Source organism: Armigeres subalbatus, chromosome 1 (genome assembly GCF_024139115.2).
Source record: "Armigeres subalbatus isolate Guangzhou_Male chromosome 1, GZ_Asu_2, whole genome shotgun sequence".
NCBI classification, from domain to species: Eukaryota; Metazoa; Arthropoda; class Insecta; order Diptera; family Culicidae; genus Armigeres; species Armigeres subalbatus.
This window is the reverse complement of record NC_085139.1, coordinates 34,982,437-34,999,372: the sequence shown is the minus strand read 5'-3', so window position 1 is coordinate 34,999,372 and position 16,936 is coordinate 34,982,437. Positions and strand designations below refer to the sequence as shown.

General features: G+C 40.3%; 3 protein-coding genes and 2 long non-coding RNA genes across 5 annotated transcripts; 3 read left to right on the top strand and 2 right to left on the bottom strand.

Annotated features, from left to right (window-relative positions):
- Positions 1–542: 542 nt before the first annotated feature.
- Positions 543–2,633, top strand: LOC134224020 (methionine aminopeptidase 1). Its single transcript, XM_062703264.1, has 4 exons — positions 543–961; positions 1,328–1,916; positions 1,982–2,121; positions 2,211–2,633. The coding sequence occupies exons 1-4, from the start codon at positions 808–810 to the stop codon at positions 2,441–2,443; spliced, it is 1,116 nt and encodes a 371-aa protein (XP_062559248.1). The 5' UTR covers positions 543–807; the 3' UTR covers positions 2,444–2,633.
- Positions 2,539–3,303, bottom strand: LOC134224030 (zinc finger protein 593 homolog). Its single transcript, XM_062703273.1, has one exon. It carries the CDS (start codon positions 3,159–3,161, stop codon positions 2,655–2,657), a length of 507 nt encoding a protein of 168 aa, XP_062559257.1. The 5' UTR covers positions 3,162–3,303; the 3' UTR covers positions 2,539–2,654.
- A 1,798-nt stretch (positions 3,304–5,101) lies between these two features.
- LOC134208279 (uncharacterized) lies at positions 5,102–5,661 on the top strand. Its single transcript, XR_009978590.1, has 3 exons — positions 5,102–5,250; positions 5,325–5,442; positions 5,505–5,661. It is a non-coding gene; the product is annotated as an uncharacterized LOC134208279 (long non-coding RNA).
- Positions 5,662–6,272: 611 nt separating this feature from the next.
- Positions 6,273–8,042, top strand: LOC134206092 (jerky protein homolog-like). The gene is given in 4 exon segments (XM_062681788.1): positions 6,273–6,535; positions 6,598–7,058; positions 7,227–7,331; positions 7,366–8,042. Coding segments are annotated over 4 exon segments (1,506 nt in total).
- A 645-nt stretch (positions 8,043–8,687) lies between these two features.
- On the bottom strand, positions 8,688–9,710 carry LOC134208278 (uncharacterized). Its single transcript, XR_009978588.1, has 2 exons — positions 9,032–9,710; positions 8,688–8,863 (listed from the first exon to the last, which is right to left on the bottom strand). It is a non-coding gene; the product is annotated as an uncharacterized LOC134208278 (long non-coding RNA).
- Between the last annotated feature and the right edge of the window lie 7,226 nt (positions 9,711–16,936).

Here is a 16,936-nt window from a genome sequence, read left to right as displayed (position 1 = left end):
GGCACGGAAACCCAAAGGTGGGAATCAAATTTTGGGGCTTATGCGCAATATTTTAAAAAAATTCAAAAAATATTCATTATCTTTGAAAAAGCATGAAATATACAAAAGATAATAATTTATTGCACCGTCCTTCAAATTCTACTAAAATTAAGATATATTAAAAAAAATCGCTTTTGTTACGTGTTACGCATAGGGGTGGGGGTAGTTCTGAAAATTGTTACGGATTGTTATGAGGGGGTGGGGGGATCTTAAAAACAACATTTTCCGCGTTACGTAATATTTGAACAGGCCCTAAGTGTGTTTAACTAAAAGTTAAACGAATCGGTGGGATGGTTCAGCCTTATTCGACCAATGCATGAACCCAGCTGAACCGTGATTTTCGTGATTTTGCATGAAAAATAGTCATTTACATTATTATCTGAGTGCCGCAATAAATTTCGATGTTTTTTCGGTGATTTTGATTTCTTGCATGCAAGTTGCAAATGATTTCAATGATGACAAGCAACTGTCGCAAGAACTGTCAAACAAAGTCGCCTGTGAGAAAAAAAAAACAAAACAGTCAGAACATCCCGCATAGCTCGTTTGGCACGTTTTGATGCCGCTGCTTCTGCTCCCAGCGCTCCCGCACGTTACCTCGGACACTTCCAAATTTGTAGAAAATTCACTTTCGCTGTAGACCGGCGATATTTCATAATAGCTGTGCCAAACGCGAGTGCTTTCTATAAAAAGACTGCGCAGTAGTGTTAACATTTTTTCAACGCCAGACTTTTCTCAATCCGGAATCAACGAGTGACAACCTCCGGAACAATGCAGCACCAGTGCGAGACGGAAGGCTGTAAAAACACGGCCACACTGCAGTGCCCGGTTTGCCTAAAGATGGGCATCCAGGGCTCGTTCTTTTGTGGTCAGGATTGCTTCAAAAGTTCCTGGAAGGCACACAAAGTGATTCATCTGTTGGCGAGTGAGTTGCATTATTTTGATCCAGGGCATGTACATACAAGGATTGATGCAAAATCAATGTTTTTGAATAGCCGTATACTGACTATGATTGCATATCAGTCCCATCTTTTCTTAGTGTTTTTTATGAGAATAATATGCATTCATATTCAATCAGTCTAGAAGTTTATCGGCACTTTATAACTAATTTCCTAAAGTAGGTCATTGGATAATTAACAGCAAGGTAATTTAATATGATAGGGTCGCCGCCGATAATCCAAGCATGGACCTATTTTCGTCACAACCTTTAAAATATATTTTTTTCGTTGGCTGAACATTCGAGAAAAAGAGGCTAAAAACCAATCTCTTCTCTCTTCAATGCATTTTGCAGAGGGCAAGGAGGACAAGAATGCGTACAACCCGTGGCCTTATTATACGTTTACCGGTAAATTGCGTCCCTTTCCACAATCGGAGAAACGTCCGGTCCCGGAGAAGATTCCCCGTCCGGATTATGCCGACCATAAAGAGGGCCGTTCAAAGTCGGAGGAATCGTTGAGAGGAAACACCACGATCAAGATTTTGGATGACGAAGAAAAGGAGGGCATGCGTGTGGCTTGTCGGTTGGGCCGTGAAGTGTTGGACGAGGCAGCACGCGTCTGCGACGTGGGTGTGACTACCGACGAGATCGATCGGATTGTTCACGAGGCTTGCATCGAGCGGGAGTGCTATCCGAGTCCACTGAATTACTACAACTTCCCGAAGTCGTGCTGCACGTCGGTTAACGAAGTCATCTGCCACGGTATCCCGGATATGCGTCCGCTGGAAGATGGGGACATTTGCAACGTGGATGTGACTGTGTACCATCGGGAGTTCCATGGCGATTTGAACGAAACATTCTTCGTGGGCAACGTCAAGGAGCAACACAAAAAGTTGGTTCAGGTCACCCACGAGGCGCTGATGAAGGCGATTGCCATTGTGAAGTATGTGATGGAACGGAAACTGACCAGCGAGTGTTCAATTCAAACTGGCAATTATCTAATTCTAGACCCGGCGAACGTTACCGCGAGATTGGAAATGTTATTCAAAAGCACGTCCACGCTCATGGATTTAGCGTGGTGAAGAGCTACTGCGGACATGGCATCCATAGACTGTTCCACACTGCCCCCAATGTTCCTCATTATGCTAGTGAGTAATGATTGAGTTTTAGATTGAAACTAAAACAAAATTCATTAAATGTATTTTGTTTTAATATTTGTAATCCCTGTCCCAAACAGAAAACAACGCAGTAGGGGTTATGAAACCCGGCCATTGCTTCACCATCGAACCGATGATTTCGGAAGGATCGTGGCGCGATGTATCATGGCCAGATGACTGGACCGCCGTTACCGCAGACGGTCTATTTTCGGCACAGTTCGAACAAACCCTGCTGGTTACCGAAACCGGCTGCGACATCCTGACCCAGCGGAGAAGTGCCAACGGACAGCCTCATTTCATGGACAAGCTTTAACGAGTGGCAGCCCTACAGCAGTGCACGTCATCGTTGTTAGTCATCAGAATACTGTGCTTTCTTTTAGTCCTACCAAGAAGCAATAGGAATTGTCCCTCATTTTGCAACTACGAAGCTTTCCCACTAGGTTTGCAACTTTTTGTATTATACAGAAAAATGATTATTAAAACTAACATACCTGAACCATAACCCGGAGTAATATTTTCCAACGCTAAGTAGCCGGTGCCTTCAGATTTTCCAGAAGCTGCTTAAATTGTCCATTGTACTTTCGTTTTTTGGACAGATTCTGCTTGACCGGTTTCTCCTCTTCCATAACGACATCCACTTTCACTCGCTTGCCCTCGGCGTAATCTTGCTTCGATGGTTGCGTCTCCATTTTGCGCTTCTGCGGTTGAACGAAACTTCCTTGGCCGCCAGCACGCAAGGAATCCTCCACCGTGTACGGTTCCACCTCCAAAGCTTTTAGACGCCGCTTGTGTACTTTTGTCCGGAAGTGATCCTGCAGCGCCCGCTCATTGATGTAGTATGTGGCACAGTGGATGCAGTAAAACTGGGCAAATCCTGGCTTTTCCAAATCGACGTCCTGGTTTAGGAGTTGGTCCGAGTTGTTCTGGAGATCTTGATCGACTTCGTCGAGGTCCTTCTTGCGGCTACGAAGTCGCCAACGGCGACGCAGATGCGTATCGCCACTGTGCATTTTTTTGCGAGCGTAAGGCATTTTTGAAAATGTTTGGTGCAGCAAGGGATTTTAAATTCCGGAGAGAAAAAGTTAATAACTACCCGAACTGCAAAGTAAAAAACACTCGAAAGGCGCACGTTGCTGCTGAATGAAAGTTTTCGTTTTGGGACAAAAAAAAACTGTCACATTTCTACCCCTGTGACTGATCTGAAAACTGGTACTTCCAAAATATGCCGAAAAATCAAAAACATCGAACTCGAGAAAAGGGCGAGTAAATATTTTAGTGCCGAACAAAAAACTCGACGAAATATCAACGCCCAATTAAGGCCTGATGCCCACGTAGCGTCTATTCAACGCTGCGTGCACACGGCGTTAAAAGGATGCATGTGTGCATCGGGAAAAAACGATAACGCAGCGTCGCCGCACCGATGCACACCTGCGTTTTTTCAACGCAACGTGTACGCAGCGTTGAAAAACCGCTACGTGGGCATCGGCCCTAAAGGCTACCTTACACCTCGGGAAAATTTTCCGCCGGATTTTGGTCCCCATGCATTTTAAAGGCTGCCTTACACCTCGGGAAAATTTTCCGCCGGATTTTTACCCCCGTGCATTTTAAATGGGGCCGGGATTTTGATTTTCCGTGCCCAAATCCCGAAAACATCGCATATGTAAAAATGCATATGGGGAAAAATTCCGGGGACCGAATTCCCAGGGGGGGAGTAAGCCTGTCATCCACGAACAAATCAAGCCTACCCAAGATGTATTATCCGGGCCTCGCCGCTTGGGAAAGACGGGCCACCCTGGGCCACCCCGCTTGGCAAGTGTAACATTTTTCGAACTGGAATCTTGTAGGATATTAGTTAACCTACACTACTGCTGACAAACGAAATAATTGTGGGATTGTTTATTTACATTTGCTTCATACTAGATGCAGAGGAGGCGCGATGCACCGCATATTACCCCCTGCAAATTCCCGAGGTGTGAGGCTACCTTAAATGGGGTCGGGATTTTAATTTTCCGTGCCCAAATCCCGAAAACATCGCATATGCAAAAATACATGCACGCGGCTTAATTTTGTACGGTTAAACTAAAAAAGTATATTGCGCATAAGCCCCAAAGTTTTATTCCCACTGTCGAGGCAGTGGGCGATTTCCGAAACACGTATCCGTTCTGATAGCAATTTTTATTTATTGGTGCTTCAAATGTAATTTCGGAGATTTTAGTTAATACCGTGGACCCCCGGTAATATGACCGCTTTTAATCTGAACACTTTTTAATTTGAACCCCGTTGGTTTGAACATCGTTCAAATTAAAAATGGTTCAAACGTCATTTAGCACGTGGAATCGAGAGAAGATAAATGAAACATCGTGAAACGGAACGCAGAATCAAAACAAACCAGCAAAGAGAGCGGACAGAAACCAGTTTTTCTGATGCAAATAGAGTAACCAGAAGTTCAAATTAAAAATGAACCCCGTTAATTTGAATGAGGTACCGTTCAAATTATCGGGGGTCCACGGTAGTTCGTACACAGAAAGAAAGAACATTGTTTCTTTAAATATGTTGTACTTTACAATTGAAAAGTGCGATATTTTGTTGAATTTAAAAGTGAAATTGTATACCGCAAAAGTTAGTTTATCATTCTAAAAGTATGTTTCATCAGTTCGGTTAATTTATTTAAAAGTTCACACTTTCACTGTTAAAACTGTAGAACTGTCAAATCGCATCATAAAAAAATCAACAAAAGGCATTAGATCAAGACACCCCAAGAAAAAATAAATACATTTGTATTTAAATTAATAGATTTTCAGTTTTAAAACATTTCGAATAACATGGTGAAAAACACTTCAAAATACTACAAAATGGGATCTAATCTTTATTGAATTATCTTTCAACTCTAAACCAATAAGAAAGAATTAGAAATTAGCATCACGCTTCTTAAAAGTGAAATGCAATTCCAGTATGCCAGAATCATTTCTTACAGTGTATTCATCCGCAGTCAAAAGTTTCCCGCACCCGGTCTTCTCAGTTTTATTATTCATCCGTCGCGAGTGGCAATCGTTTGAACACCGTTAAAAAACGTCGCATCCCGAACAGCTTAACACGGATACTATTTATTTACATCAGCAGGTTAGTTCAATTGATATTTGGCTTATTTTTCAGCTTCGTGATAAATCAAAACCAATTTTTTTTTATTTTCACAGGACCACTGGCTGACAAAGAACCGTTGAGGACAAGGCGGTTCACCCAAAGAGGCCTTTAGTAACCGGATAGGAGCAATGGACATTCACATGACGACGCACTGTGGAAGCCGAGAAACAGGTTCGTTTGATTAATAACATTGAATATACCGCTTCGTTATTATCGTTGTTTATTTTTTACAGATCCAAAATGCCGGCTAAATCGTTGACCCAGATGGTTTATCGACGAAGGAGCAGACTATATGTGGCCAAATTATCAATGTGCAAACGTAAACACAAGTTGAAAATGAAATTGAAATAAACATATTTTCCATGAAATAAAAACTATTGATACAAACTTTGGGGTGGATGAAAAACTTCGTGGGCAGGGGGTGACTTGGGCAGGTGACGGAGTTAATTAAAACTACATTTAAAATTCAAAATATTATTTTTTTTTCCTATAGTGTGTCTATTTTGATTTGACAGTTCCACAATATTATTTTAAAAAGTTTGTACTTTTATTTTTAAAGCTGCATGCCACTTTTGAAGCCTGGGTATAACAAAAGTTTTTGTACTTTTATTTTGAGCATACCAAACTCTCTACGAAAAAGAACCAACGCAACTTTTTATTTTAACCAACGTTTTTTTTAATTTGATAAATGATTTTTCTTTCTGTGTATACAGTGCCCGTTCGGTTATTGCAAAATATTTACATTGCATTTAACGAATGACATTCGATAATTGCAAAAACTGACAGATACCAAATCGAATGTCAAAAGAGCGAAGGGGCATATCAATGTTTATTTTTTATCAGTGCCCATCAAAGTGGTTTCAACGAATCGACGGATTGCAGTTATGTAAATAATAGATTGCATAATTCCTTAATGATTTACGATTTCTTAGGCTTAGATAGAAAAAATTGGTAAACGATCAGCAACAATAAGACGTGGTTCTCTTTCAGCTCAATCGAAAATGGATGCAAATAACAAAGCATCCGACACTGCATCATTTGGAACAACGGCATCCGGAACAGCTTCGAATCATGTGTCCGGCGCAGCTTCGGTCCCAGCATCTGAAATAAATGATTCGTCTTGCAGCTCAACCCCGGTTGTGCGTCCAGACTGGATATTAGATGCCGAGTCTAAAACATCATCCGAATCAGCGTTTTGCTCGTCATCTGAAACAGCATCCTTCAACAGAACTCATATTTGCTTCAACTTTCGGATCAGTCGCTAGTTCGTCGTTTATTGCAACTTCCACTTCCACGTCCGACCCGAAAGTAAGCACCAATTGCCAGCGCAAGTTCCGCCTGGGGTTCCGGAACATCTGGTGCTGGTGTCAAACGGAAAAATAATAGAAAAACGCTGGTGACGAAGCTGCAGATAATCGAAGAAGCGGAAAAAGGAGAACAATCGTTCGAAATGATTGCGAAGAAATTCGGTGTGGCAACTTCATCAGCTTCCAGGTACGTAAAGAACAAAACCTCTATAGAGGGAACTGTAGAAAGGAATCGAGAGCATGGAGTGGAAGACCGCAAAACATTAAAAGAACAATGTTTTCCTTTGCTAGAGGAAGCTTTGTATGTCTGGGTTCTTCAAGAACGTAAACGGGATACGCTTGTGCCTCCAGACATATTGAAAGCGAAAGCAGAGTTGTTCTTTCAGGCCTTCCAAAAATATGGAACTTACACTAATCGTAAATTTTTGGCCTCCGATGGATGGCTTCGTCGCTTCAGAAAGCGATATGGCTTGCGAGTGGTGAAGGCTGCAGGCGAATAGGCGTCTGCTGATGTAGCTGCATATCATTCATTTAAGTCAGTTCTTCTGAACAAAATCTTGGAAATGGGCCTCTCTAAATCTCAGGTATATAATGCAGGTGAATCTGCCATATTTGTTAAGATGATAACATCCCGCACGGTAGCGTTGTGGGATGAATGCCGCGCCTTTGGTAGAAAATTAAATAAAACCAGATTTACTTTCATGTCTTGTTGCAACATTGATGGCACAATGAAATTGAAGCTGATGTTTATTGGCACAGCAGCTAACCAACTAATTATATCTATGAGCTAACCCAAGAGAGTTATCCCAATATTTCATGAAGTAGCTGCCAGTGTCCTACTACCACTCAAAGAAAGCCTGGCAGACACGTAAACTATTTCGATCTTTCTTTCACGAAGAATTCGTCCCAAAAGTTCGTAAATTTTTCGCAGAACATAACCTTGAACTTAAGGCGTTATTGGTATTGGACAATTGTTCACCTCACTTAGATGGATGCGAAGATTTACGAAGCGATGACGGACTAATACAGGTGATCTATTTGCCACCCAATGTTACATCGGAATGCCAACCCATGGACCAGTCCAAAATAAATGCAATTAAAGTAAGGTACAAGAGAAAACTTATGATGTACTTGATTCTGGAAAATGAGGATTTGCCATTTGAGCATAGATTGAAAAAGGTATCATTGCGGAAAAGCATCGACTGGCTGGCAGAAGCATGGAGTGAAACAACACCTTCTGACATCGAACACTCGTGGAAAAAACTTATCGACGAATTTCTAGATGCACAATGGCAAGACGATTCTCTCGACCTGTACGATGAAAATTACTTGGAGGACATCAAAAGTCTGATAACATCAATTGATAAATTGGCGGAAACTGGAACTGACGACGATCAACTCCAGTGTTGGCTGACGGATAAGGTACGAGATTCTGATGGAAATCCTATTGAGGTATACTATTGAGTTTTTGGAAGATACTGAAATTGTGGAGTCTACAATAAGCAAGTTTAATAACACCCTGTATGAAGACGAGGAATGGCTTGATGATCCTGAAGATGAGACCATGGATGGGGACGTTAAAAATTCACCTACAAAAGAATCAAAAGTTTCAAAAAGCTAACGATTCAATTGATTATTTGGTTGATTACATGAAAAATGATTCGAACGAAGTATGTCAACTGAAGGCAATGCGCACAAGACTCATTGAAAACGAATGGAAGAAACAAAATCTGTGATTTGTTCACCAAGAAAATGTTGTTGTTGTGATAAATACACAGAAAGAAAAACCATTATTAAAATTAAAAAAACCATTGGTAAATTCAAAAAGTTGCGTTGGTTCTTTTTCGTAGAGAGTTCGATATGTTTAAAATAAAAGTACGCCAACTTTTGTAATCAACATGATTCAAAAGTCGCATGCCGCTCTGAAATTAAAAGTTTGAACATTCAAAACTAAATTGTACAACTGTCAAATAAAAATGTTCACACTGTAAAAAATAGGGCGAAATATTTTCATTCAGAAACGAAATTATTCAATCGTTATTAAAAAAACTGTCCCATTTCCCTTCGTACTCTTCAATCATCTTTCCATTATGAATTTAAATAATCAAACGCAATGATACTTTTATTTTTATTTCATGATTTCAAGCAGTTTTTATAGATGGTGTAGGTTGCAGCATTTCAACACGGTGGCCACTGTGATTGCCTCAGAACGAGATCCGGTCCCTGGTTGGGGTCTGGTTGCAAATCGAAGTCGTCTGGGAGCATTGCGCCATACATTTCCTGTCCTGTAATTGAAAAGAAAGTCTTGCATTAATATCTTTAGCCATCATTATTAGGTTATTAACATAATGCTCGCGCCATCGAAGCACCGGAGCAGGGCGCTGTTTTGATTAGGAAAACTTGTGAGCTACAATATCAACACTTTTTATTTTAGTCAAAATAATATAACTTACCTCCGATATTTGTATAGTGATTTGGACTGCACGAATTCAAGGCATTAAATTTGAAGAACATCCGAATAACACTTTCCCGCATAAGCTTTAAAAGCAACAGTTTTGCTATCGTCCGCTGTGAGTTGTGATCGTTTGAACTGGTGAGGGGAGAGGTGTTGACAGCTCGAAGATGATAGAGAGGTTGAGAGGCACTATGAGAATATTTATCAGATGAATGGACAAAAAAGTTTTTTATAATATGTTTAACTATAATTATAATTACTGTTTAAAAATTATTTGTAAAAGTTGTACGTGCGTTAATTTTAATATTCATGTGTAAACAAACTAATTATACAGATAAGGCCAAGCATTCAAGTAATGTTTTAAATAAGTAATTTATTTTTTACCACCTATATTTTTACCATGCTATAGTGCCGATGCGTAACGGAAACAATTTTATCTTCATTTGTCTTTCTTTTTGTTTTCTTTTTGCTTAGTTTATCGTTGAGTGATTTGACAGTTCCACTATTTTAAGGTTGAATGGAAGAACTTTTAGTTTTACAATGGGAACATGAAAAAAAAACTTTCAAACGAAAAAAATCACTTTGATTTCGACCAAATAAATTTTCATTTTTAAGAAAACAAAGCTCTTTTCAAATGGAAAGTGCAAAACATTCTGTAAAACCATGTTTGTTTTTTGTGTGTAATATCGAATGGTTTCAATAAAAAGTGCAATGCGCTGTTTAGTAAAAAATAACAGATGTCTCTATATTTCTTTAATTTAGGGGTCATGTTTGTATCGGAAAAGGTATATGTACATATCTAATAATTGAAGTAAAGTCTAATCTAATAATAAGCTAATAATTGAAGTAAAGTGTTAAAAGTTTACCTTGAAGTTATTGCATTGATCCAATTATTGCTTACAACATTACCGGAGATACAAAACTGTTGGTTTCCCTAATTAGTTGATTTTTTATCTATTTTTGATGGTTTTTGCAAATGTTCAGAGAAGTAAAAAATGATGTTTTTCAACTAGCTTTTAAATTCTTTTATGCCATTGGAAAGCCCCCCGCTTAAAATGACAGACCGATATTTTGACATCTGAAAGTGACGGTTATCTGCTTTTTAATTGCAACACGTTGCAATAACCGAACTTGCAATCAAAAAGCCTTGCAATAATCGAACGGGCACTGTACATATAAAGGTAAGTTTACTTACAATTCGGTGGGCTTCGTAAGCTCTCACCCACGCGTCTATAGTAAACCTCGCTATGTCGCTAATAGATAATTAGATAATTAGATAAGTTTTTTTTAATATTTACAGTTAATAATTTTCTTACTTTCTTTTTAGGTTCTTTTCAGAGTTTCTTCGGACTCGACACACGAACGATTGGTGGATTTTCACAGAACACGGACTGCTGGAAATAATCTCCCTATAAACTTTCCTTACGTAAATCCTATAACCTCACATGCCCAGTCACACTAACCTGGTATAGTTGAAGCAGCAAACTGCTAGATAATCAAATAATCACCGAGCTTTTACCGGACGCTAAACTGCATATGAACCAGAAGGAAAATAGAAATTTTAAGTATTTATTAAGCGGCGCTTCACGTACTGTGTATTAAAGCGTAGATGTGCTTTGGTGGCCATGGTGCCCAGCTCGTTATTTATTGCGCCAACAATCTCCCCCGGGTGTAGTCCGGATTGTTCCGGAACTCCACTGTTCCCAACTATGTCGAGCGGCGCCAACCGTGTCATCGGGCGCACCATGTTCTTATCGCGAATCTGCACGATAGCCTGCCGATGTCGTCCATCTGGGTGTAGAATAAGGCGGACGATGCGTCCACGTTCCCATCCGTTCCGTTGGGAACGCTCTCACCGTTAGGCAGGTAAACAATGCGATCCATCGTTTGACGTTGGACCTCCCCAGCTTCACCAGCAGTGGCCCAAAGTAGTCTAGCCCTGTGTAGGTAAAGGCTCGTTCGTGGTGAGCTAGGCGCGCATGTGGAAGGGGTGCCATCAATGGTACTGCTGGTCTCGCTCGACGAATCTTACAGGATGCACAGTCACGGTTGATTTTCTTAACCACCATACGAAGTCTCGGAATGTTGTACACTCAGCGAACTGGACTATCGAAATTCATAATTGGCACCTTATGAATCTTCGATTGATTATTCCACCAACAGTGCTTCTTATACTCAGTTACCTTCTCGAGTAATCAAGCGTCGATGGGCGTGTGGTCTACATACCGGCCTCCCGACCCCGACGTCCATGGTTCGAACCCAGTCTGCCCCACATCACTTTTTTCAAATTAAAATCATCATTCATAAGGCAACATATTGAAATTCATACCGATTCCTTGTGGCAAATTTACATAAGGCGTTTGATTGAAAATCATACGTTCATTTTCCTCAGTGTACAACTGACGGATCTCGATGACTACTGTTTCTGAATTGCCGTGGTTATAGCGCTGATGGTAGTTGTCGCGGACGAAAGGACTAATGTACTTCTAATTTGGATACCACCGATGTAGCGTCCAAAAGAGTAATTGATGGTTAAAGACACGACTAACGTCGCGTTAAAACTTATTCGCGAAGGATGACCTTACGTACCGGGACTTTATAAAAAAAAATGGAATTCGCGTAGAGAACTAGCGCCATTACAAGCGACAAAATCCTTTCCTCTTAAGTTTTAGAAACAAGTCTAAAACTTAATGAGATTATCTAATAAACAATAAACACTGGGAAGGGCCTGAGTACCGTCTATGGAGCGGTGTCAATATCCTCTTCCGAGAGTGTTTGTAATTTATCAGATTTACTTGGATAGTGTAGTCAATCCTGCGTTTGACATAAGTACTGGAAAGGGCCTGTTTACCGACTATAGAGCGGTGCCAATATCACCTTTCAAAGTATTATGTCAAAGGCTAAGGAAGTGAGACTTGAAGAAATGAGACACGTTTAGATCCAACGCACTACAAAGTCTGGTAAAGTCTGTTTTATTCAACGAAATGATTTTCCTTATATACTAGATTGAGCCCCTACTGGGCTCCTCTTAACTCTAAGGCTAGAAAGAGATGTCATTTCTGACGTCTCAATTCCTAAAACTATCTCCCCTGGAATAGCTACCAGAATAGAACACGCGTTCCAATTTTATTACTTTCTTAAATCACGGAGTCTAATCGAACCTGAGAAATGCATACGCGGTACTTCATTTAAATTCTCAGTTGCACCCAACAGCAGTAAGGCATATTCTAGCTGCATTAGGAACGGCAGCGCTATCATTGTTCGATTATTTTTGGGAATTTTATTACCCTGCCGGGTGATCGTCCCTTGGACTGACGTTGCATTTTCTCGGGCCCCGTTACATGGAACGGTAGCACACAAGATCAGTTTGTCCCTTATAATAACTTGCGGTGGCAGTTGTTTACTTTCCACCGAAAACGAGACGTACCATCACCTCCGACGCAAGAGTAATTATGGTCGAAAATTTATGACCCTTTTTCCTGTCCCATCTTCTTATGCGCTAGCCGCCTAAGCAAAGCAGGCCCAATGCCTTGTATGCACTTATCAGCTGGGCGCAACCGCTCACGCCTAAGCTTGTGCGTGCTTGTTGTATTGCAAGAGCATTGCATTTCTCCCACGTCCTCTCCCTGTCGTAATCCACTCGCAGTGGTTTAACTGCCGTCACCCGGGAGCTATTTCGCGGAAGGATGCAATTGAACCTCTTTCCTTCGCCGATTCTAGCGCACTTGTTGCGCTCGTGTAAGATATGTCCCTTCTTTTTGGGATGTGGAGATTTGGTTTGATGACCTTTTCGTTTGTAATAAATTAACCCATAGAATTTGCGAAAAGGAACGCTGTGTCGATAACATTCCTCAGTCATAAAATCTGTAAGAGTTTTATATAATTCTAATTAGGACACAGCGTTTACCTAACCTAAGATCCATTTACAAGTTTGTTTATATCGTGCTGTATTGTTTGAATGTTCCGTAATGTCCTCTCTTTAATAATTTTTATGGATCTTCCTATTAATCGGTTTTGTTATTAATCTTTTTATAAGTGGTTCAATTTCAGTTATAATAGCATATGAGATTAAAAATGGCACACATATATGAATATATATTTTTTCTTTTCTTCTCTTTTTTTTTGAATGTATGCTTCTTTATGTTCGTATTACTTTTCACTTTGATTAAAAAAAAATTCTCGCTTTTACTAAAATTATCACTACTTAATGTATGGTAATTAGAATTAAGATTCACTTTGATGAATAACGAGGTCGGGTTGACCCTTGATCGTAGATGCTAGACGCCGAGGTCGGGATGACCTTCGGTAGCTTCTCGAAGATTAACGCCGAGGTCGGTTTGACCCCCAGCCGTTTGGTGTACATGTGCCGAAGTCGGATTGACCTTCGACTGTTGTTTGTTGTTGTTTGATGATGATTGCTAAGGTCGGAATGACCCTCAGCCATATAGTGAACAGGTTCCGAAGTTGAATTGATCTTCGGTCGTATGATGATACATATATGCTGAAGTCGGAATGACCATCAGCTTGCTTCTTGTTGATAGGAGACGAGGTTGGATTGACCCTCAGCCGTTGACCAATGGCGAGATCGGATTGACCCTCAGCCGTAACTTATATTGATGAGTGGCGAGATCTGATTGACTCCCAGCCTTATTTATCGGATATGGTTTTGATTGCGCTTGGTTCCTCATTGACAGGGTGTTGATCGCGTCTTGTATTTGGCTTATACATCCGGATTGGTGCACGAGGTTCCGGTGGCATTTGCCCGCTTGCTTCCAAGAGGTGTACCTTAACTTCGCTTGGACCGTGGTTGATATCCTCCGTCTTTGACCTGTTCATGTTCCTTAGAGCATTTCTGTGTGATAGAAAAGACGTCATTGAATCCCAAAACGAGGCAATTAATTGCCATCCAAACCCATAAATATCGTAAAGTATACGACCATGCATAATTGTATCTATTACAAATTTAACAAACCTACCGATCATGTATAATCCGATTATGGTTGAAGTTAAATTACCTAACCATGTTGATAAAGTTATTAATTTGTTCCAGTATTTATTGATTACGTTGTCAATAAGCTTTTCTGATACAAGTGCTTCAAATAAAAATCCTTGTCGATTAGGATTTTGTCCAGTTAACATCTTGTGGACTACGTTAGACGCTATCCTTCCTACGATCTCCTTGATCGTATATCATTGTGCGCATCTTTTGTACACTTTCCTTGTCATATACTCCGCTATCCATTAGATTTGGCAGTGGAGTATAGTGCCATTTTGTTACGATTTCCGTAGCTAGTTTCATAGGTGATGTGGTTTCTCTAATTTTGCCATCAAACGTGTACCATCTCCCTCCAAATTGAAATTTTGCCGGTAACAAGGGTGTACATTCGATTTCGGTTCCTCTAAGTTGTAATGTTCTAGTAACTGGTGTCAGGAACATCGTGTCATTTCCATATTTAACTGGTAATTCCTGATAGCATCTCTCTAACGCTACAGGTTGTACGTAAACTGGTTTGCATTGTAGGACATGCAATACTTCTCCAGCGACTACTGCTGAGAATCCGGAGCGTCGCATTATACTGGTGACAAACTCCGTTGGATTTATTCTGGCTAAAGTTAGCTTTGTTTCTAATAAAGCTTTATCGAGTTTACACATCTCCGTCATCACCGTCCTGTAAACTTCGTCTAATTTTTGACCTATATAATTTTCAACTAATGTAATTTTCGAGTTGAAATAGGTGAATAAATCATGATTTCTTATGTTGGCGGGCTTTCGAGTAAAGGTGATTTAAACGATGATGATTCTAGGATAAATATCCTAGGATGATCCGTCGTATAGCCCTTATAACCACATATTTGTGATGTCTCCTTTGTGCGGATCGAAAATAAATGTGAGTCAGATATAGCGGTGTAAACTGCGTGCTTACTTTCTTGTCCATCAGCTGTGTTCGTTGTTTTGTTAACGTTTCCTTCGTATATTACTTCGAATTCAGTTTCCTCACAGCGCTGACTCAAGTTTACATTCCACGTTGAATAACCATCTTCGGAATCAAACATTTTCCGTGAGAATATGGACATACTAAACCATGTCTCAACATAATTTGGTCATTCTCGTGATCTACTGCAGCAACGTAATTATATAGTGATACCTCATACTCATAGTAAACTAATGCGTTGATCCAGGTGTATTCTGGAGTTTTATACACACCTCCACTGCAAGAGCTTGACCAAACACTTCCAGTAACTAAAGTCTCTCCTCTAGTAGTATGGTTTCGCTTTAGTTCATTAATTCCTGCATTCCGAGTTAATGGATATATTCCCAATTGATGTACACGAAGGCATTCTTCTGATGTAAATTCCCTAACTATATATGCGTATCTTCTTTCATAGTCCGAGGTATGTGAATGCATTCCGCAATGTTTTATGATACGCTTTATAATAACCTTACATTGATATACCATTACTGCACTCTTTGCATTTCTTTGAAGGACTTGTATAGGCACTTCCTTCGTTGTGAGATTCTTTTCAGTTGGCAAGCAAGAAGTTACATCCAGCAGCGAGTAGCTGGTCATGTTAATATCTGGATTCGCACAATCGTAAGCTATAAGACCTGATGGTTCCGATGAAAATACTGTTCCAATACAGAAAAGCATCATTAAAGCCTTGAGTGCTCCGCCAGAGGGTATCCTTGTTCTCGCATTCACTCGAGATTGGTTCGTGGTATTCTGTTCCTCTGGGTTTCCAAGTTTTCGTATTTTTGTCTTCTTTACTGGCCTTTCGATTGCGTTCTTTTGCTGCCAACGATCTCGCAATTCTTTGATTTTATCAACATCAACCTTGAGACGTTTTCCCCACGAGTCAAAATTAGCCTTAGCGATAGCTGAATTGGAACTATCTGGTAAAGAAAGTTCTTCCTTCATCCCTATTTTTTCCTTTGGCGTTGATTTCAGCCAATCCTTTTCCAGAATTCTTTTTCTGGATCCTTTTTTAGAAGATACTCCTCTAGAGGTTATGGATATCTCCTCTAAATCCACTGCTCGATGGTGATTTACGAAACATGTATTTCGCAACGTCCCTCTCAGTTGATCTGAGATTCTACCGGTGAGTTGTTTTCCTGGTTGGAGTTTTGGTAACTCCTTAAATTTTATTTGTTTTGTTCCGGAAGGCTTTTCTTTTAGGTCTTCTCCGGATTGAACATTAGTTTGAGCATCATTAGTTTCCTCTGCTGGCGTATCAGTCCTAGATTCTCCTTCGTTTGGTTTTCTAACATTCAACACGGCTATTTTGGCTGCAGGTCTTGTGTATTCACCTTGAATGGTTTTTATTAAAGCTGATCGTACTTGACCATCAGCGGCTGTACGTACTTCTAATACGCGGCCTTTTAGCCATTCTCCGTGATATTCCTTGTCGGTTATTAAGACGATATCATTTACCTTTATAGGTTCCACCTTTTGAGTCCATTTGTTCCGTTTGAGCAGAGTTGGAAGGTATTCCTTTTGCCATCTGTCCCAAAAATAACGCATGTAATGCTGCACGCGTTCGTATTGCTTCTTGGACAAATTGTCCCCGTGTATAGAGTATGGTGAAGAATACTCTCCAGCTCTTCCTATCAAAAAGTGAAACGGTGTCAAAGGATCATCGTCTGAACTTTCTAGAGGAATGTGTGTGAGAGGTCTAGAATTCAGAATAAATTCTGCTTGTATTAAAGCGGCTCTCAGCTCCTCTACTGTGGGTTTGTGCCCCTGTCGGCAAGCTGGAATTTCTTTAAGACATTTCTTAATTATTTGAATCAGACGTTCCCAAGCTCCTCCGAAGTGTGGAGCAGCAGGAGGGTTGAATGTCCATTCAATTTCTAAAGAAGCAGCCGTACCTCCTCCCATTATCTTATTGATTTCAGATAGTTGCT